This window comes from Phalacrocorax aristotelis, chromosome 7 (genome assembly GCF_949628215.1).
Source record: "Phalacrocorax aristotelis chromosome 7, bGulAri2.1, whole genome shotgun sequence".
Lineage (NCBI taxonomy): Eukaryota > Metazoa > Chordata > Aves > Suliformes > Phalacrocoracidae > Phalacrocorax > Phalacrocorax aristotelis.
The window spans coordinates 4,328,917-4,351,852 of NC_134282.1; the positions used below are offsets into that span (position 1 = coordinate 4,328,917).

Below are 22,936 nucleotides of genomic sequence, written 5' to 3' on the forward strand. Positions count from 1 at the left end.
AGTGCTCTATTCATGTTTTCTGGTATTCAGCTGAAAAATGCAAGCACACACCAAATAAACTGGTGGTCTTCTCTGCTGAGGTGTCCGAGTCATGGCTGTCACTAGAAAACGTAGAGTAATATTTTGGGGAAAGGAAAACACATTAAAGCTGAGAAGTGCATCTGGATGGTTTAAGCATTCCCCTTGGGCCGTATCTACACTTCGGAGCTGATGCTATCTGGGGACCCAGTAACAACATGGTAATCCCCAGCAAAACATAGCTCACATTTTAGCTGTGTCCAGAGACTACTGTGCAAGCAAGCGCCTCTGCGGGACATCATTACACAGCGCAGAGGAGCCCTGCGTGTCTCACCGCCCTGGCCACTTGGTCTGGGCAGCCAGACCCCGTTAGCTCCCCTGCATGAGAGCCAGAGCCTTTCCGCTCCAGCTGGGAGCAGGGATCCCATTTAACAGAGGTGCGTGCAGTGAAGGAATTGTGGCAATACGGTGGGTTTCCTTATGTTTGCAGCTAGTGTTCATATAACAGCCATGTACGAGCTTTCACCTTGGGAGCTCTACAGAAAACAGTGCTTGTGGTGTGAGAGCTGGGGGCTTTAACAAACCCGCCTAGGTGGGATACTGCAGCCCCACAGAGGATGTGAAATTCTCAATTCTCCCTTGCTTTGCATACATTAAGCAGTCATTACGTTGATTGCTATGAGGTGGGACGCATCTCTGGTCTCGTGAACACCAGTACAATTTCCAAGACTCTGGAGGACTCAGTGGGCCTCAGTCATTCAGCTCCCGTATCTGTGCAAATTGAAAATGAAGAGGAAATATAAACTGAATGCGTTACCAGGAGCTGCTGGTGCTTCCTCTGCGCTGAGATTCTGGTTTTAGTTGTCACAGGAATTTATGTATTATTCACCCAGGACCCTGATTTCTTTCAGCACTGCTAATTCCACTAATTTCTTGAATTTCAGCATACTTGGAGAAAGTGCTGAGCTCAATGGGAGAAGGTAGCACAGTAGTCACCTTGATTTGAGCTGTGGGGCTCAGCCTGGCGTGGTTTCATGGGCCTGTGAAGAGGGCACGGGGGCTTAAGGCCTTCCCCTCTTGGATTCAGTGAGCTGAAACAGCGCTGCCGGTGTTCCCGGCGCTGTGCCAGCTGCCCTGTCACCCCTCTGTCATCGTGCTGAATCACCTGGGGAGGGTTTGGTGCCTAGATGCTGTGGGGCACCAAGTCAGCTCTGCTCTTTGATGTTCCTGGAGGGGAAATGAAGAAAGCACGTCCTCTTCTGAGTTTTCTCTAAATTCATAGTCCAGCTGTAATCTCAATAGGGCTGACATGGAAAAGAAGAATGGGAATGGACTTTGAAGTTAAAATTCAGGGTTTAGTTGTTACCAGCTGTATTGTGAACATTACCCCAAAACGCAGTTACAAAACCCTCTGAATTTAGCAGGCATCACTTGAAATCTGAAGGTCGTCCTTCAGATTACTTAGATAAATGTCATCTTTCATCCTTTATCAATGCTGTCAATTAAAGCCTGGAGGACAGCAAAGAATTAGTGGTGATATTTCTAGTGAGCTTTTAGCATCTGAGTCTCCCTAAGACTCCTTCAAGCTTCTTAAAACTGGAAAGACCTCTTCCAGTTGAGATTTAAACAAGAGAGTCACTTTACTACTAACCTCATAGCACTGTTACTTAACAATGTGAGCTCAGTGTATCAACACAGCCATTTCACTTGTATTTTATTGCTGGTATTTTTATAAGGTATTTGTCTAACTATCCGTGGGAATCCTTTAACACAGCTATTTCTGCATGTCTGCTTCTAGATAGCCTCATGGAATCGGTATTTTGGTGACTTCTTGGTATGTGCAGACTAATAAAATCCAATATATTTGTCTTTTCTACTCACTTTTTCCAAGCCTGTCTTTCTCAATGGCCCTTGGTGGGTACAGATGTCTGACACTGAAGGTTTATCTGAGGCTTTTCTAATACTCTCTGCTATATCTGGCTGCAATCAGACCATAATATTTATTAATTGAATGTAAGGCTTCCTGAGCTTAGTAGCTGTGAGAGGAAGGGAAAGCCACTCAATAGCAGCAATATGTGTGAGACTCAGCACATTCCCAGAAAAACCAAACCTCCACTTGGTAAGAAGGATGATGATGGCACACTCCATAAAAGAAAAGCAAATTTGGGATGGGTTTTCTGGTATGAGCCTCCTGTGATACTTTGGGAAGCCTCACCTGGCTGAGCTCAGTAACAGGGGTGTCTGCAGCTGTGTCAAGCTCAAACTCCATTTGGGATCTGGGGCTTGTTTTTCTGTCTTCACTCTCTCTAGAAATGTAAAGAGAAGAGAAACACCTGCACCTTGCACAGGGGTGACAAAAAGCATTGCTAACTGTTGGTGATTTGCCTGGGGGGGAACCCAGAGGCAAGGTGATGGAGGCTGCCTGAGGTTGGTGTAGGGGTGCCAGGCGTCGCCTGATGCTCCTCATTGAACCTTGCTGGCAAAAGGGTTGGGAGGCTGATTTTTTTAAAAATAAAAAGGGGTTTTCTCCCTCGTAGACTTAGGAAAGGGGGGGGGGGGGGGGAAGTGGTGGGGGCGACACACATGTCTTTTGAAGAAAAGAAAAGCAGGTAGGTGAGGGAGGAAGAGACAGGAATGTTCTTATAATGAATTATTCCTTTCTTACAGGGATCTGCCTACACAGAGAGGAACAAGCTTCAGAGCAGAGGACTAGACATGCGGGAGGGAGGGATTTTAATCCCACAAAGATAGGAAAATGTGCTTGGGGTATGTATTGTTTGTCTAGCTTTTTATATTTCTTGTGCTAGCCGAGCTGCGTTTGTTTTGGAGCTGGTCCACCAGCTGTACGCGTGTCGCATACCTTTGCCCTGCGGCTCGGAGCGTGGGCAGGGCAGGAGCCCTCCCAAAGCACAGGGCTGAATAGTTTGGATGGTTTAGTGAGCTGAGTCATCTCACCGAGGGGTCAGACAGGCAAGGTGCAAGGAAATTGGTAGGAATATTTGGCTGGGACCGGCACTGCCTCTTTCGGCGACACTGAGCGGTTAATGTGACTCAGGTACCCCATGACACCTTACCCTTAGACACCAGCGCTGGGGTGAGGAACAGAGGGGAAGGACTAAGACAGTAGAGGGGCAGTTTCTGAGATGGGATTTAGTCTCAAAACCAGCAGACTTGTTGGGAAGTTATTGCACAGCACCCGTTTATCCGGTCACTTAAGACCTGCCCATCTCTAGGCATGCTTCAGCTATATTTGATGTTTTCCCATTCCATCATACAACTGTTCTGGGAATTTTACTGTAAAACCCAGTCAGTGAGGTAATCCAAGCTAAACTGTGCTCACTTCCACCTGTGCTTTGAGGCTCTTTTTCCTGGGGATTTTTTCCAGACTGGAGTATTTCCGTATCGGTGCCACCAGCCCAGACGGCTGCGGACTGGGGCAGAGATCATTAAACTGGCTGTGCACTGGAGAAACCATTCTGTGTAATTATATTCTGGTCATAAGAGGTAGCTGGAACACTTCTGCTGAAGGTAAGTGTAAGTTCAACCAGGGCAGACATGCCAGCCTGAGGAATTTTCCTAGAGCTTCATGAGATCAATTCCTCTGTGCCCCCAGTCATCCGGGAGGTGGATCCTTTCAGGGGTCAGCACATCAAAATTGTGGGTAGAAACGGGATTACTGGGGGTTTATTCAGCCTAGCTAGTCACTGGGCTGTGTGTAGGAAAAGAGATACAGTGCGTTAGTTCTACCGGGCAAAACCCCAACCCAGACAGCAGAGACCAACAGCAAGGCGACAGCTGATGCTGGTATTGTGGAAAAGCTTCTGTGTGTCTCTCTCTTTTGAAGCAATCCTGTAAGGATCTATTTAAGCCCTCTGAGATGGGCCTTAAGGAACTCCTCCCACATAAGAGCTAATTTTACTTACAGTTCTTGTTCCTGCTTGCCACCAGGCATCTTGTGATAAGAGAACCGGTGCCACGGTTCAGGTGGAAACTTCTCACCTTGCACCATTCTTGTGCTGAAGATAGTCATTACTGAGGCTGAGGGGAGGTTTCTGATGAGGACAGAGGTACCAAAGTCCCAAAATAGCCTTTCCTCCCTACTCTATAAACAGAATTCAGCTGCTGCTGACAGCCTCCCCCTCCAAGAAATCGAAGGTCTAATACTTGCATTGCTCAGTTTCTTGGCTTTAGCCTCTAGCCCGTGGCGAACCTTGGCATCATCGGTCCCTCCTATGGCAACTAGGAGTTGCCCTGGAGTAGGTGCAGGTTTTTCTCCTTGAAGGCTATTCTCACAGTAGAGAAGTTACTGTAACTAAAAGCTTTCAGAAGACATGCATAATATTGCCGGAGTTTTGAAATTATTTTCTGAGGGTGCGCATGTACCTTGTTTCAAAGGAACTTTACAAAGATCATCTTCATCAGACTCTGATTCATCAGCTGTTTCCTTCAAAGGAAGGGCATCTTGTTTTAAGAAAATGCAGCTATTAACTAATACCTTTACTTTTCTTTGATCTTTCCCAGCAAAATTTCTTACTTGAAATTCTGCTGTAGTCTTTCTTCCATATACAGTTAGTGGCACGCTCGCTTATTTGTTCCTGGACTAGTTTCCAATTAATTATCAGTCAGTTACAAAAATTGCCATCCAATATGATAAAAAGGCAATTTTTTTGTAGACCTGTAAAATCAGGCAAACACTGCCTCTTTTCATGTGGTTTGGCTTTAACCTAAACTGCCCCGAAGGTAAAGCACGAGATGAACTGCTCCTTACTTCTGACGGGCATTTGCAGTCAAGTCGGATGTTAAGAGAAAGCAGGAAGCACTTTGTCAATAATAAATCAGGTGTCCTGAAGAGGAAAACGTTGAGGGGGGGCCTCAATGATGTGGTCTTCCCTGTTATTAGTACCCGCACGGTAGGATTCATGTCTGATGTTTTCTGAGGCGAGTCAAACATAAAAGCTTGAGCTCGGAGGGCAACGTCAGGATTTGCTGAGCAGCCGGTGCCGCAGCCAGGCGGGCAGCGTGGCGCGGTGGTGAGACGGCCGCCCGTCCCCCCCAGCAGAACCAGGCGTGCTCTTAGCCGGCGTCGGGGAATGTGAACTCCTATAACCTCCCTGTGCACAAAGAAACACAATTGCAGTTCACATGCTTGAAAATGTTCCTTAGCTGCTAGCTTGTGGAGCCCACGTTTCCAAGCCTTCGGTAAAATCTGTAAGCACTGCATATTTGGTAACCACAGCTTCCTTAGTGTTTTTCCTGTACAAGGATTATTTGGCTTTGCTTATTTACATGATGTATTATTCGAATTAAACCCCTCCATCTGTGTGAGGAACAAGTGGTCTCAGGTCAGTTTTCTGCCTTGAACATGTGTCACGGCGGTTGGATCCAGTCCTTCCCTTCACAAACCTTCACGCTGTTCTCGCCCTTCCTGCTCTACCATTTACAGCCATACAGTTTTTGGGGTATTTTGTTAGGCTGCTCAATCTCCTTTGCTCTGGTCAGAGCAAGAGGGGTTGACAGCACTTTCATTTTTGCTTTCCTGATTGCCCCCAGCAGTGGAGCTGCATGGATGACCGTGCTGGCAAGGTGTCCCTGGAGGTGTTTGAAAGGCGTGTAGATGTGGTGCTCAGGGACGTGGTTTAGTGGTAGACTTGGCAGCCTCAGCTTTACTGTTGGACCCGATGATCTTAAAGGTCTCTTGTAACCTAAACATTTCTACGATTCTATGATTTGAGGGGAAAAACACCTAAAGCAAACACAGCCCAGAGACATGAGGATGGCCTGTGGAAAGCTGGAGTGCTGCTGCTAATACTTTCCTCCTGACTTGATAAATGGCAGATTTTATTTTCTAGGATGATATATCTAGTGCTAGAGTTACTTTTTTTTTTTAAACACAAGCAAAATAATCTGTGCCTCGGTGCTGTAGCCCTATCTAGCAGGACAGATCAGGATCAAAGGAGACATGTTTTTGAAGAGCTGGAAAAGGGTGACAGACTGGCGATATCACCTGGAGCTGCTGTAGCAAAATCTTACGTGGCGTCTTCATTAGAGCCCCTGCAGTATTAATTCCTCAAAAAAAAACTCATTTGTGGGCAATGACAGTTCAATAAGGCAGCGTGCTGAACTGAAATAGAAATTATAACGCTTGCAGAGAAAATAGCTTTTGTATGTTGCTGCCCACACGAGCAGAGCTGCTGACTAGAAACCAAAGAGATTAAAAAGGTTATCAGGCAGGAGAGTGCTGATTACCTGCCATAAAGCACTTGATTCTGCCGAGCAGACCATCACCTGCTGTAATTTTGCCTGACTAATGATTATAGGTTTAGGCTTTAATTCTGCTCGTGTGCAGGTGGACACCTGCACCGACTGCAGCCAGATGAGAGGAGGAACCTGTGCTCAGGGCTGCTTTTGTTTTCTGAAATACCTCACAAATTCTGCCTTTCTATTTTGGTAGAAGTGTCTCTAAGCATCTCTCAGCTTTATCAAGTGAATGCCATAGTTCAAGACTGTGGTTAACCAAGACTACTGAAAACAGTGTCAGCGTTTCCAAAATCCAAGTAACATTAATGTTTCCATAAATACCATATAGCATTTCCACACAGTTTAGAAACTCTAGTTGAATTATGGAAAGTGAAATTGTAACAGGGGCTTACGTAGGTCATTAGCTATCAGGGTTGCCAGACTTCCCTCGTCTGGAAGAGATAGTATCTTGGCTTGAGCCATAGTTATTGTCTCTCTGGGCAGAAAGACCTTAGGAGGTAAGGTTGGCTGAAGCTGCAAGGAATTTTCCTTTCCATTTGTCGTTAGGAGCTAGTGGATGGAAAGCGTAAGCAGCAGGATAAAGGATTGCAGGATGATGCTGACCCTGAGCCACAGGTTGAAAAGTTGGGCATGGAGTTGGGGAAAGGACGGTGATGGCTGTGCAGGGGACAGGTGGGGAGGCTGGGTGAATGGAGGTCGTGGGCTTTTTAACAGAAAATGACTCACAGTCAAGAGTGACCCACAATCAGGAACAATGTTTGGAGCAATGCTGAGTTGCAGGAGTCAAGGACACAAGTCCATGATTTCATGCCTGGAAGGTCAGTACTCAAATCTGTAGAAGCATCAAATGCGGGTCAGTGAGCTGGGACTCAGCTTGAGCGTGCGTGCCAGCCTGACTCACAAAGACAAAGGTTTTCTTAAAAATAATGCAACAACCCAAACAATCTTTCTACTTGGCTTTTATAAATTAAGGTATTTTCTGGGGCATAACCATAAGCCAGTGTCTGAGCAGGCAATGGAAAGGCTGTATGGTTTCATCACTCCAAGCGATGTACTGACACTCACAGATTTAAAACGTGGCTTTACAGCATGGTTGTAATTCAGACCCCATCCAACTTGTAATGAATCCTGATTATCATAACTGTAGTTACAGCACTTGTGTCAGGCAGAGTTCAACAGCATTGCTTGCGTGTCTGCTGCTAGGTATGTGCTGAAGCGTTTTCTTAAGAGTCAGGGCCTTTATATGTTTCAGTATTTTTAGGTCAAACCTCTCGGTTGAGGTGTCAATGTTACCGTCCACTTTTACCTTTGCATATATGCATGATGTAAGTTTGATGTCTCAGTAAAACGGATACCACCTATAGTCAGATTTAACTGCAGTGAAATCACAGCACTGCTCAGACTTAACACCCAAATAAACTTTTCTGGTTCTTGAGGGCTGCTGAGAACGCTTTATAACAGGGTGAGACACGACCCTATGTGCGGCCTCTTATCCCAAGTTGTGGGTGAGGATTAATCCATCCATTTTGCATCAGATCCAACTGGAGGGACATGCAGGATTCAGAGAGGCGTTGCTGCCGGAGGACAGCTTATGTGGTGGAGGCAGGTGCCAAAGCCTGTATCTGGAGGCTGTATCAGCTACTACTGCTTTGATTTGAAAAATTTTTCCTTCTCAAGGGCAGATTCTTTAAATTTATGCTCTGTACAGTTGTCGCTGCAGCCAGCGCTGCCCTGTGCAGGTGTTAATGCTGACATTTGGCTTTGAGATTTCCTTCGTTGCTCGGCAATGCATGTTCTGCCATATCTTTCTGACGTAACCATTAAATTAACAGTTTCCTTTAAGTGTGCTGGAGGTTAACAGGATGTCAATACATAAAACAAATTTTCTTCATGTCAGCATAGAGCCTTTGTTATCCCTATAGTCACAGTGCCAAAACCAGAAAGGTGTTTCTGCTCACAGGGGATCCCATCCCCAAACCGGTGTAAATGGTCAACACCCTTCCACCGATTCCTGTGGCTTTGGGGTCAGCCCTTGAGTATGGAACAGTTTAACCCTCCTGGGTAATCTAGAAATCATATTTAGAAAAGCTCTGTGTAGAGCTGATTCAATGGGTTTTTTTCTGGTGTGTTTAGTTACTGAGCAGATTAATACTGGTAAATATTAAATAGGGTCATCTGGAAAGGGATAAGCATTCTAGCATTTGCCAACAAACCACTTAAGCACATGCTTAGAGATAAGCACACGTGTTAAGGTAAATGAGTTGCTTATAAGCTTGGTGTTGAGCATATGTTTAGGGTTTCTGGATTTGGAGGAACTCGTTGCTTGAAGTCATCAACTTTTCTCCTTAATGAATGGAAATTAGAGTCTAGTATGAGAAATAATTTTCATTAAACAAAAATTAAACTACTAAAAGGTAAAAAAGTCAGGATGGAAAAAGGAAATGATCTAATTTGAATGCCATAAAATGGCAGGAACATTATTTCAAGAATCATACCAAAATTTCTTTCCCATGTTCTAACCTGCTTTAAAACTTAGTCAGGCCCCCAGACCCCCTCGCAGTGTTGGCCCAGCACCCTGGGGAGCAGATCACCATGTGCGATGTCTCTAGTATCCCTGGTGATTGCCATGCTCAGGTCCAGCCAGTGCCAGGGAAGTCCACACTGGAGGAGGTAGGAAGGGCTCTCCCCTCACTGAACTGGCTGGAATAAGATAAAAATAAGATTAAAATCCTTAGAGCAATGCCATTCATTAGGAAGCAACGATCTGCATGTAGTAAGCAGTTCTCTTATGCGCGCTCCAAAATCTCAGTTGGAGCTTAAAACATCCAAATTTAGAATTAGAGACCTGCTTCGGACACTAAAAAACAATGTTTGAAGAGACAGCTCCTCACGTTAAAGTATATCTGACCTTCTCCTACCAGGAATACTGCAGGATTGTGCAAAAGCTGGTATGAAGAGGGTTTCTGGTTTAGCGTATACACCTTTGTCCCCAAGACGAAGATAAATAAAATGGTAAGAAACACTCTGAATCTTGCTTTTCCCCTGAAGCACCATTGAAAATTTGCTGCTGTGCTGAAGTGTATCAGCATCAAAATGGAGGGAAGATTTTTTCCCAGAGAAATCCAGCACAAACTGAGAATTCCCACTATGCTCAGTGGGAAACTATATAATCCTGGCCCCTCGTTTGGCAAGTGTTTGACTTTCTCATAGGGTGGAGTGTCCCCAGCTGGGGGGGGACGCGTGGTGCACACTGGTATTTCCCTGTCAAGCAAAACTGGCGTAAAGAGAGGGAAAATAAATTATTATCAGATCTTGGATGCAAATTCTTTTTAACATTAAAAATGGATAAGCTGCGCTCTGGAGATGAAGGCAGAGGAGGGAAGGGAAGCCAGGGAAGGGCTGACCCAGCAGTGGGTTGAGAAGCACTCCCATTAATAGCGATCTGCAGCATCAGGATTTTAACAAACTCATTAAAAGCTTGATTTGTGTTGTGCCTGGCGAAGGAGTGCCTCCTGTTTACCTACCCATGGTGATGGAGGAAAGGGCCTGCCCTGCTCCCGCATGTAAATGAGGATTTATATGGCTAGAGCTGAAATGTTGGCAAGTGAGCGCCTGAAATTTAAGGTTACCTGTAGGCAGCTGTTGCTCACCCTGTGGGTGTTTTATATGGCTATTTAATTGCATGTTGCTCAGCACTAAATGGGTATGACTTACGTGAATAACCACAGCAACGCAAATGCTGCTGCCTCTGAGATAAAGAACCTTATTTGAGAAACAAATGCTTAACTAATAATACCATAGGCCTCATGCACTTTTTAAACTGTACTTTATCTCTGACAAAAAGGAAAGAAATGGTTTAGTTTTTAAAAATAAAACAAAAAGCATTTTAAGGACTCTTTTCCCTCCCCCCCCCCCCCCCCCCCCCCCATCCTTTTCCCAGGTTGCAAAAATAACATCCAATAATGAAATGAAAACAAGCTGAATAGTTACATCCAGTGGAGGAGGGAAGAGGTAGTCGCAGACAGCTGGAGCATGTCTGGGCCAGCGTCTCAGTTCTTTTCTTTCTGCTAGTTTAGTGCCACTCCAAGAATGCAGACAATGCTGGCTACGACTGTTTCATATTTGATTTCCACACTTAAATCTGCGCTTGTTAAATGAAACCCCATTGTCAGGTTGGCGTGCATTCACGCTGCCTCCTCAGGTCCCACTTCAGAGCTTGCTGTCTGCGTTTGGGTGTCCTGCTCGTAACCCTCCAGTGAGGGTCAGGTATGCAAAGCGCATTTTGCTGTTCCAGTGCCGCTTGCAGCATTGCAACACAAGCTTTTGGACTTTTTTTGCAACCGCATCCATGGATAACCCTCATAAATCTTGGTCTGAGGGCAGACAGAAGTGCTGCAGGGAAGGGATGGGGTTTTGGAACAGCCTCAAGAGCGGAGGATCAACTGGGCACTCGGTTGGAGCTGGTCTCTGGGCAAGGTACTGGCTGTGCCGCCTGTGGGAGAAAATGCTTGGGCAAGCGGGACCTGATTCTGCAAAGGGCCGATATCCTGCCGTGCTCAAGGAGAGGACTCCTCTGGAGATGCTTCTGGTCTCGGTGGGCCCTTTGCATGCTTTGCTGGGTGGGGACCAGAGGGTTCAGCCGTTGCAGGGCCTTGCTGAAGGGGGGCACGAGAAATGCTGTGTATCGGAAGCAAAGCAGTGACTGTGAATAACAAAGGAGCATTTCATAGTCTCTGTAAAATACCAGGGAGGACATGAAAATTATCACAGAATCCCAGGTTGGAAGGGACCTCAGGGATCATCCAGTCCAACCTTTCTGGGAAGAGCACAGCCTAGACAAGACAGCCCAGCACCCTGCCCAGCCGGCTCTTGAAGGTGTCCAACGTGGCGAAGTCAACCCCTTCCCTGGGGAGATTATTCCAATTATGAATCTTTATTAATAAAGCATAGGGGATTACAAAATCCAAAAGCTGTCCAGTCCTTAGGCTGCAGACCCTTTTGGTCCTTCTACCCCCCGTAAGCTGATATGGTCTGGATACCTGCTCGTACATCACTTGTGCGGTGTGACGTACCAGGCAGTAAATGCCCATAGTACCAAAGCAGGCAGAGCTCTGCCCAAAGTCATTTGCCATCTTACTTCAGCATGAGGGGAGGGAGAGGCGATAGGATGGGGCCGTGGTACCCTGGGGTGTGATGCTGGAGCGGGAGGAAGCTGTGTTCATTCTTCAGATGCCCAGAGGAGTCCACTGCTGGGCTGTTGCCATGGATACACCGTTATTTTCATGGATTCAAGACTGGCTCCAAACAAAGGTTAAAGGGACAAAAGTCTAAGGGATCAGATCCACAGAAAATGAGATTTTCCTCAGCACAGCAAAGATTCATAGAATCATAGAATGGCCCAGGTTGGAAGGAACTTTGAAAAATCATCTGATCCAACCTTTCCTGGGAAAGGGAGCCTCGATGAAATTATCCAGCCCCCTGTCCAATCCCATCTTGAAAATGGGGACTCTACCACATCCCTGGGGAGGTTGTTCCAGCACTCAGCACTGTTACTAATAAAAGCAAGTAATTACTAAGGGAAAGGTGTTTTATAGATGCAAAGATTGACAGCTTCAGATCACTCCTTTTTTTCTTGCTATATAAGAACATTAAACCTGCTAAAAATTCATTGAAGCATTTTATTCTGAAGCATCACATTTCTCCTTTAGTCAGAGCAATGCCTAAAGTGAGAGCACATCCCAGGTTTTAAGATTTTTCACTTTGAAAATATGGGAACAAACAGTATCAGACTATTTATAGCGAAATTCCTTTCAAAGTCTTCGATGTAGCGAATGTCTGAACCAGCTGTGAGTCCTTCAAGGTGTGTGGGTAGGAGGTACGTCAGGGCTGGAAATTGATGCTGTGCCACATGCGGGAGCCGGCCGGGAGCGCGGTGTTTGGGCTCTGGCTGTGCTCCGGGTCACCCAAAGGCCTGTTCCTCCTCCTCATACTGCTCCTGCCCTCACCTCTCATCCTCCCAGCCCATCGAGGTGCTGCTGCCTAAGGCTCTACCCGGAGCAGAGATACCTGCTGGGTGGCAGTTAGTTTTGACACTTCTTTTGCTGGCCAGGTAATAGATCTATGTCTGCGCAGGTTTAACGGCTCTGCGCTTTAATGGCAGTGCAGCATTCACAAGCTAAGGAACAGCAGAAAGGCAAATCTTCAGATTCTGCTTTCCGTAATGCCAAAAGCAAATTGTATGATTTCCATAAAATCTTGCCCAGTCTTTAAATTCAGAGGCCCAGGCGATGTATGCTAACGATGTGTCCCTCCGGACACTTTTCAACCCAGTACTATTTCAACTAAAGGGCCAAATTACTATTTAGTAGAGTGAATTTAAACCTGGAATGAGTCATATGGCTTCAGGGACACTACTGAAGCACAAATGCAGTGCAAATGCATTCAGGATCTGTCTGTCCTTGCACAGCTGTGCTGCCCTCCTGGCTGCTATTACGGCATTACAGGCAGGAATCCACCTTCCCCTCCACGACTGATGCTCGGGTTTAAATGTCTCAACTGGACATCTCACAAAAGTCATGACAAAAACCAAAGATGCACCAAATATGGCCAAACTCAAGCACAGGTCTAGTCCTTGCAGGGTGAGGTGGTACCGCTGACAATGCGATGGGTTTTTGCAGAGAAAGGGGAACAGGACACTCAAAGAATGTGTAGATGTGGAACTTCAGGGCACGGTTTAGGAGGCCTGGGGGTGTTGGGTTGGTGGTTGGACTTGATGATCCTGGAGGGCTTTTCCAACCTTAATGATTCTATGATTCTGTGATTCTAGGACTGCATAGCCCAGGCTGTTGGTCCCAGCGATCCCAGCAAGCGAGCAGCAGCGGTATGGGCCAAGGGGAGGAGATGCAGTGGCAGCAGCAAATCGCACTGAGGTGCCCATGATGCTCAGTATGCCGAAAGCAAAACCAGCCTCCCACTGAAATGGAGACAAAAGCATTTTATCACTTGTCTGACCTGCTGAGAGATTTTTTTTAAAAAAGAAAAAACAACTTTAAAACTAAAGAGCCCAGTATTTTTGTGTTTCTTCATTTCCAACTTGGAAAAAAAACCCCAAACCTGCTTTTTATATTCAGTCTCCTTTATTCTGTGTCCAAAAAGGGATGTGATGGTAAGAAAAATTAGTAGCTTGAATGTCATGAATTTATTAAAGAAAAATGTGGATTTTTTTTCTTTTACAGGGGAGACAAAGTCATTGAAACCATATTTTACTAAAAATACTAAAAGAATAAATTGGAACAGGTATACCTATGCAGTTTGTCATATAGCATGTAAGTACAGTGGGTGGCCTTTAAAATTTAAACTGCATACTTGAATGCTAACAAAGTTCCTCATTATGAAACAGAAAATGTGATAGGAACAGGCAGAACTACTGTGCTGGTGGGGCATTTAACGTGCATCCTCTGTAAGCCCTGCACAGCACATCTGATCCATGATATTAGCAAGAAAAGCGCTCTTCTCTTTGACTGCATCATCCATATTAACTCTGCCGTTCCCTTGCCGCCTCCTGCCTGTGACACCATACAGACTCCTGGACTTGCTCCCCTGACTGATGGCACCTTGCACCGAGTTACCGCCTACCCCTGCCCTCAGCAGCTCCACACAGTGGGATTTTGAGGTGGGTGGAGAGCTTTGCTGCTGGAGCCAGCACGGGCTGTCTCGGTGCTGGGTGCTCAGCCCTCTCCTCCCCTGCTCTCGTGCCTCCTTCTTGTCCCGGCGCATCCCTGCCCCAGGGGGGTTTGCTGTGGAGCCAGCTCCATCCTTTGTGCCAGCTGAGAGGCTTTTCCATGCTGGGGGAAGCCTCAGAAGAGCTTTTTGGAATAATTTATATTTCCTTTGATCCAGGAACTTTGCAGGTACAGAACTAAGGCTATTAGAGCAAGCAATAACTAGCTGCTGCATGTGAGTCTCCTGGGGAGGGGAGCAGGCTCTTCTCTTCCAGGCTGGAATAACTGCCCTGTGTTCCCCCTGGTCCAGTGCACAGAGAAGAGCTTTAAAAGGGGTTGGATCATACACAGCAGAGGCAGGAGCAGTGCCATGCCGGTGTGCATTCAAGGCCGGTTGGGCTTGTCCTGGAGGAGAAGTTAAAATTCACCTTTTGTGGACTCAGGCATAACGTCTCATCCTTTTTGTGCCCAGCGTGGCCAGAGGCAGGCGGTGGTTACTGTTGGTTGCCAAAAGGCCAATGAAAACTGTTCTGTGCATCTCCTGCGTGTGTTATTCTTGTGCTCCTGAGCGACCTTGGGGCGGTTGGAGGGACACAGCCATCCCCAACGGGGGATGCCGGCCAAGCCCCCACGCTGGCACTGACCACCACTGCGTAGTGACTTCAGTCAGGTCTCTCCTGCTGACAAACGGGGAGCAGGGGAGAAACCCAGGACTCTACTGATGGGTGTGCCTGAAGGAAACCCCAGGCACAGCAGAAAGGAGGGTTATTAAGGATATTTTAGTGTCTGCTTCATGCTGCTTTCATCACTCTGGGCAAGGAAAGAGTTTGGGTTTGGTTATTCTTCCAAAGTGCTGTCAAAAGCACAGCAGACGCTTGCGTTATTCACCAGGTCCCCATCAGGGCAGGGTACATTTCGTCACTGTCCTTATTTCAGAACCAGTTTTGACTGGGAGGGTATCTGTGATGATGATGGGGAGCTGACACACACAGGCACATTTTCATTCATTTAACTATACCAGCAGTGACTCTGGTTTGTGGTGAGTAATCTTTTTTTCCAGTGTAAGCATCTTGGACCCACATGTATCATTGCTCCTGACTTCAGGCTGGTGAATGGAAAGACGAGCTGAAGATATGCTAAAGGCAAGAGTCCGTGTCCAAGGACATGGAAAATGGCACAATCTGGGCTGTAATTTCTGGTGCGATGTAGGAGACTATTTCAACACAGACCCAGAACCTTGAGCAATTCTGTCCTGTGGTTTGATTTCCATTCTGGCATGCTAAATGCAGCAAGACCCAGGTTTTTCGTGGCACTTTCCATTTTTGATTTAGGGAATTTGAAAAATACTTGTCTTGAGGCTGAGCCTGAAGTTATAATCTTGGCATATCCGTACCATAAAATTCCCGTGGATACAAGCAGAAACATCTGGATTCATGAGTGGATGTTGGCTAAATCCACCAGAGGGAAAAAAAAAAAGCCTTCAAGGGATCCTAGAGGGTTTTATCCAGAATAAATAATACAACAAAATAAGAGAGCTATTAAGAGTAATTGTAATACTGAAGCTGAATTATAAGATGAGGGCCAAGCCCTTTTCACAATCTGCTTTTCCAGCTAAGAGCCCTTCAATTTACACTTAACACACATGTGGCTGATGGAACAAAGGAAAAAAAATTGAAGAAGGATGAAAGCAGTGCAGAGATTATTCAGCCTTGCTGGTTTAGCTCCAGGCACATCGTTTAAACGAGCAGATGATCATTTTCCAGTTTGTTTTAAATTCTCTGGCAAGAAATTTTATACCCTATCCCAAAGTTGGATGTGCTTAAAACTTTTTTTTTTAAAGGCTCTGCCATTTTGTTTTATTTCTTAAGGCAAGACTCTGAAAGTGCTCTGCAGGACTCACCTGAGTGCTGGGACCGGAGGGGCGGTGTCCCTGCTCCCAACCCATGGGGACACTGGGACTGGGGAACAGTTGCTCCTTTTCTTCCTTACCCCTGAGAGGCTGAGCCCTGCCTTGCTGAGCCAGATGTTATATCTAAGCTCAGCAGCACCCAAAGTCAAGGGAAGCGGCCAAAACCACTGTGTCCCACAGACTTGCAGCCTCTTTGGCCGCACCCTGTTGTACCAGCACTGCTTGCCTGGTTTAAAGCTAGTGAAAGGGGAAAGGTTGGTGTCGGTTGCCTCTTGCATCTCCTCTTGGCGTTTTGGGGGTTAAGAGCTGCCGCACATCCCCTCACCACCCAGCCCCTCCTGCACGGGTCTCCTCCGCCAGCCTTGCGCCAGGTCTCCAAAGCCGCCACGAGCACCAGGTCATGCAGGATGTCTTCCCCTGCTGTGACGGGGTGAACTTACACCCACAGCCAGGTGATTAAAAATTTGTAGGTGGCTGAAAATGCCCTTAACGCACCATCCCTCCCCAACAGATGTAGTCAGCATTTCTCATGACCTGTACTTTGTCCACGCAGGTCTGCGTTACTGACCCTCCCTGACCTTGCACGCTGTGCTTCCCGATTCCTGGAAAGCCTCGGGCGTTTGTCTACTCTGTAACTTTCAGCCAACACAATTTGGGGTGATTTGCTTCCTTGTAGAATAAAAACCCTGTCAGTCAGGCCTTGTCCTGTCCTGTCTCCTTGTTGCCCCCGTCTTCCGTGTTCTCCTGAGGGAGCTGGTTTGTTGATACCACTCTTGTAGGTCCTCCTCCATGGAGAGACTTTAGGTTGTTCTCCACGGAGATGCTTCCTGTGATGCACTACCAATGCTTAATGCCCTCTGAGGACTGCCACCAGGCTCTGAACAGTGGGATACGCGTTTGGGGTGAGGCAATACTTGAAGTATGGCTGGAAATACCAATGATACATAAACGGTGACATCTGCACTGCTTTATGTTCCGTACAAGAATAGTCCTGTTTATACTCGTAAGGAGTAGGAGTTCAATTGGCCTTAAAATAGCCTCAAGACTTCTAGGAAATCCATAAAAAAGGATGCCCCAGTATTTCTTAGGACATTATTTTCAGCAGATCTTGTTATTTAATTAATTTGCTGCCAATATCTGTAATTTCCTCCACTGTGTATTGCCCAGCACCCATGGCCTGGGTCTGAACCTGTGCAGCCCCCCGGGCCACTCTGGGGTCCCAGGATAAGCCCTGTTGTGCCATCACCTTGGTCATAACGACTCGGGTGCCAGGCGATCTCTGTCCACGCCTGGGCCATCTGCTCCCTGACTTGTGCACCAGAATTGTGGCCAGAATGTAAAATAGGGACCAAAGCCAACCATCCCGACCCTATAACCAGCGATCCAAGAGGGAGACCCTTTGAACTCTCCAGGACCGCGGCGGGCGGTGTGACCCTGTATCTGCCCCCGGGCTGGGACGCCTCTCAGGGTAGGTTCCACGAGGATTGAAAGATCTTCTGCTGACGATTTCACAAGGACTCAAAGGCCTGATTTTGCGAGGTTCACCATCCGTGCATTGATGAATTGCAGCACATAAAAGCGGGTAATTCATGAAACTCGCAAAAAGGGAAATTTTACTTACAGGTTAACCTCGGGGTGTGTGTGCAATTTAACTGTATATATATCCCTATTCACATAAGCCATTGACCAAGTCTGAGACTAAGATTGGACCGAGCTGCACCTAGACTCCTCTCTGAAAGGAGTTTAGAAAGCACAGGGCTCTATTCTGAACCTTGTGATTTAACGGGAAGGTCCTCCTTACCCTCTGCATCCACGATCCCTCTGTGAATCATTCTAACTCGAGCGTAACTGCATTTTCCCCTGTCCACTTCTTCTAAGTAAGTAATAGGGTGAACCTTGCCATTCTCAAATCTTTAAGTTGCTGTTGATTGTAAAAAATTCCATCACGTTGCTGTTTTAAATTGGCTGATGCTGTTAAGAATTGTACAACCTAATACTGTGATCTATCTCAAAAATACCAATAGTCTTAAACTGCTAAGCGAAGCCACGTAACAAATCGTATTCACAACAAATTGGTGTAGTTGGCCATATCCTCAAACTTGTATTTGCAACGATTTGGCGTAGTTGGCAACATCCACAAGGTTTTGTGACAGAACCAAAAGCTCACAGGACCTGATGCAGAGAATTCAGAGTGCTGCTCTCTGTTTGCATTGTCTAACATCTCCACCGTCACAGTGAAACGAGGAAATACATCTCCTCATAGATGTTACAGACTATTTGGTTTAGATTAGCTGCTATCACTGCCACTGCCCCCCGTTTGCAGCAGTATTCTTCCACCCAACTTGAAGCTGAAGGCAGGAGGACGGTCTGCTGAAATTGCAGGGCTCTTTTGGGAAAAAATAGTTTGAGAAGCTGAGGAATGAGAGATGAAGCAGAGCTAAATTTGGAATCCCAGATAAGAAAATATCTGTATCTTCACTGCTGTGTGGTTTTATTTTGCTCTACACAAAGCACACCTTGGTTTTGCATGGCTGTTTGTAGGATTTACCAGCTCAAAGAAGGCTTGTGGAGAAAAAAAGGCTTTGATGTCTTCAGTAAACAAATAGCAGTGTTAAAAGATTTTCAGTTCTTGTTAGCATGCTGCAAACAGCTATGTTTGAAGGAAAATAAACATCCCAAGGTTGATGGAAGGGTAGGAAAGCCATAAAGTACTGTAGTCAAATCCTTGGTATGAGGACATCGGAAATGAGAGTGCCATGAAAAAAAACTCTATTTTCTCTCCTTTGGGATTAAAAAGAGCAACCTGGCACATGACTTACCAGCCATGCAGTGGGAGTACATGGGTATAAAACCCCATGGCTAAATCATTAGCACCCAAAGTACAAGCATACTGTCAAGTCCACCGGAAAACCAAAGGTAGGAGTCCCCTGGAGATCTTCCCCTCTGACACTGCGGGGAGGGGAAGAAGGCTCGCCCTTCCTCCATCCCCCTTTTAACTCAGCTTCCTCAGTGCTTCACCCACTGCCACACGGCCACCAGCACCTCTTAACCCTCGCAGCTACAGGACCTCGTCCCGAAATCCCAGCCGGTTTCTGTGAAGGGGCACCAAGACCAGCAGTAACTTTCAGCAATAGCTCTTCTGCTCTCGGTGAGGAGGATGAGGATTTCAGGGCTGCGTGCCTGCCTGAGCTTTGCGCTGTAAAGCTTGCTGTACCTGTCTCATTGCGTCATGTACAAGACCCCTTTAGAAATGCAAAAGCTTAGGAAATGAACCAAAGAAAAGAGCTAAATAATTATCTCAATTACAACAGCATAACCCTGGGGATGTTAATTTACATTTACATCCTTTTAACAATCCAAATTTCGTTCAGAACAAGGAAGTTTGGGTTTTCTCTGTAAAGGGAAATTAAAAATCAGCAGGTCAGGATAATAATCAATATACCAATATTTACTGCTAATTTGAATCTTATAAAGAGCCTCTAAGGAGCCTCTCGCTTTAGTTACATGTAATTCCAAGCATTCCTCTGTTTAGAGAGAGCCCACAGGAGCTAGGAAATAATTCAGACATAGTTGGCTTTTTAAAGTCTCTGTAGCATCACTAACATCTTTCCTTTGATAACACTTCTGCCTTCCAAAGCTCCGTTCCAAATGGGACTGATGAGGCAAACGCTCCGTCCAACAAACCGGGGCTTATAAGAAAAAAACAGGAAAAAGCAAAAATTCTGGAAAAAAAAATTCTTACAATCCCAAAGGTAGTAAGTATTCCTCTGGTAACGTCATACAAGCTCTTTGCTTTCATTGTGAGCCTCTCCCTGTTGGATTCACAGCGAGGGTTTGTAGCTAAAGCTGAGGCAGAGATGGTTCATGATAAACAGAAGCTCCTTAGAGACCGTAGCCATGGCATGTGAGAGCTGTTTACCTGGCACGATGAAGCACTATTCTGTTTATCTTCAGATGTTCCTACAGGGACAGAAGGTATTACCGTAGTAAATAAGGCCCCTTCACCCCCAGGAATATGGTTGGGTTTTATTTTTCCAGACTCGTTGCCCTTCACTTTGAGCTGCAGAAAGCCCATCCTGTGATTTCTGAATTACTCCTTCATCCATCTTCCCACGAGGACAGACGCTTCCCAGTGCAGAGAGAGCCAGAAACTTGCTGACAGCAACTGGGGTTGTTGTTTCCAAAGCTGACCTACCCATCGCAGCCAGAATGAAACCGGCACCCTCGGTGCCAGCTGCGTCTGCAGGACACTGATGCCTTCTCCAGAGCAGGACCACCTTCTCCCCAGGGAGAATTGTTGTTGGCGTAACATGTTTGTAGCAGCAAAATTTAGAGGGAGGAGGCTCTAGCCTGCTGCTTGAAGTCTAGTGTACCGCACAGCTAACGCTGTTGGTGTCTTTGATTGCCTCAGACGTGAAAGATAAGGTCACTGAGAGCTCTGGGAGGCGCTTTGGGGGCTGGAGGTCGCTCCTAGGATCTGTTCCTGGGCTCGGTGGGGGAAAGGCCTTTGATTTCAATAAGATTAGGGCTGGGTGCCTCCCACTGCTCATCACACCGGAGCCCTGTTTCTCCCTACCTGCCACAGCAAATATTTTGATTGCAAGAGCCAAAGCAATTGTGTTGTGTACTTTATCATATGCAATCCCCGAGGCACACTGCTGATAACCATCAAACTCATTTCAGACCTGTGGTCCTGTCCCATCCATCCTCCCCCCTGCTCCTGCTGGAGTGCTGCCACCAGCCAGGGTGGCACTGGGTACCACCATGTGCTCCTGCTCCTCCTAAAGGAGACTCGAATGGGACAAGCTGGCTTATTCCGCGCTCCGGAGTAAACCGGCTTGCGTGGTGGTGGCTCCCAGGCCGCTGCAATGACAACGTCCCCTCCGCATGGCGGGGGAAAGCGAAGTGGCACTTTTAAGAAGTGGTAATTTTACCACTGAATTTACGCCTTTGAAGATCCCATAATACCTAATTCACCCCGTCGGGTGGGATTCAGCGCTGAACTGATTTACGGCGTAGCGCGGCGGGCTGTGTGGAGCGTGTGTATTCAAATAACATCAGCCCTCTTTATCAAACACCATTCCACTTCTGTTTAATTAAAACACAATTAGCAGGGCTTGCAATTTTCTTAAATGTGCCCAATCTTCTATGAAATGAATATTAATCTCTGTTCAGTGTGCAAGTCAGTAAAGTGACACGTGGAAAATTACACGTTCTTGACTCAGGAATGCAAATCGGAGAATGACTTCATGTTCCTGAATGAGAAGATCGGCATGCCAGCTGCGCTGAGTGCCTGACCCCGGTAAAGATCACGCATAACTTTAAATTGTCATTTCATGCATACAGACGGAAGAAAGGGAGCCCGATAGCTTTATGTTGCTTAGCTTCCCATTTAATTCAGTTAGGGCGGTTCGAGTGTCTTAATAACATGAAGCAGAGCTCTGATCTCTGTTCTGGCTGCGTGTTTCCAATAGACACCCTAATGCCTTTCTCATGGCCGGAGTGGTTAACAATCCGTATTTTCTTGCTATTAATTAGGAGTTGTATTTCATTCCCTGGCGAAGAGGGCGAGCCTTGCAGTGTAGCTGACAAGTTTGCAGTCCTAGCTTTGAATCATGCACTGGATTTTATCGAATTGCTTTATCTGGAGATAAAAGCAACAAACGTGAGTATAGAATGAATACTTTTTTTTTTTTTTTTTAAATTGCAATTGTATTTTTAAGTCACAAGAATGAGGTGGCATTCAGTCTTTCCTGCTCTTACCATTTCCTCTGCTATTGACTTGAATGTCCTTTCTTTTCCCTTGCCCAACTGCTTGTTCCCAAAATCCTGCTGAAAAGTATCTGGAGAGTGAACCAGGTCTCCGTATTTGATAAGCGTGTCCCCACAGCGAATTATATAACAGCATTTTGTACACTTGTATTTTTCCTCTCCCCCAGTGCATTCCACACACCTACACAGTCATGCTAATTAGATCATGTAACAAACTTATACGTGGCAAAAAAAATCTGTTCACAGGGTGTTGCAAGACAGAGCTGGATTTGGAAAGCAGCCATTCATGAATTTTGTTTTGTTTGAGAAAACCCAAAGGATGTTATTTTACTGAAGATGAAGCAAACCCCGTGTAATAGGAGCTGTTAATCTAAGGAGACGAATTATTTAAGTAGTCCTCAGTGAGCCCTGATTGAAGGGCTTGCTTACATGAGAAAAAAAAAAAAAAGTTGAGAGTTTAACAGAGTCACTAAAAAAACAAACTAATGTTAAGTTAAACTTGATTAGTTCAGTTAAACTTAACTGATTAGTTTAAACTGAAGTGTGTTATCGACATTATTTTCATACTAAGTCCAAAGCACAGCACTACAGTCAAGAAAATTAACTCTATCCTAGCTAAAACCATGACTAATCAAAACTAATTTAATCCATAATATATACCTACAAAGGAGCTAAGTAGCAAGGAACTTTGAGCATCAGGTGTCTTTTAAATGCAAAGAAGTGCCTACCTGGAAATGGTGATAGGGTCAAAATGCGCCTCAATTCTTTTTTTTTTCTCGATGGTCTTAAACTGTGCACAGCACCGTAACCCCGGGGTTCACGGGGTAATACAGGAGGGTGGAAACGCAGCCTCCTCCGACATACCACCTCAGCGTTGCAGCCTGATGCCTGCATGCTCATTTCTAGGGAACAGAGTCATCCTGAGCGCTCTACGCATTCGACAGCAATGTTTAACCGGTCCTGGGTTTTACGATGCTGTTGGCAACGTGAACAGCGGTCAGGTAGGGATGGCTTCCTAACTGCAGTTCAGGTGCTGAAAGGTTCGCCCACCGTTGCGCTGAATCGCATTTAAACCTGTAGATCTATCGAGTCGGCTCTTAAACATAACCACAATAATTTTCATAATGATCTAGGCAGGCCGAGAGCGTTACCAGGTGAGAGCACTTCTGCAAAGCTAACGAAGGCAGTGACACGGGGCGTGAAAAACCGACACGTTGTGAAACGCACGGGCGAAGGAGCTGAGGTTGTGGCGGGGTGG

At 46.1% G+C, this 22,936-nt stretch overlaps 1 protein-coding gene across 1 annotated transcript; it reads right to left on the reverse strand.

The window, feature by feature from the left end:
• Positions 1-4,994: 4,994 nt before the first annotated feature.
• On the reverse strand, positions 4,995-19,682 carry TMEM212 (transmembrane protein 212; the record flags this gene model as incomplete). Its single annotated transcript, XM_075098360.1, is given in 4 exon segments — positions 4,995-5,129; positions 12,845-13,018; positions 13,106-13,249; positions 19,497-19,682. Coding segments are annotated over 4 exon segments (639 nt in total), but the record flags the coding sequence as incomplete, so codon positions are not given.
• Between the last annotated feature and the right edge of the window lie 3,254 nt (positions 19,683-22,936).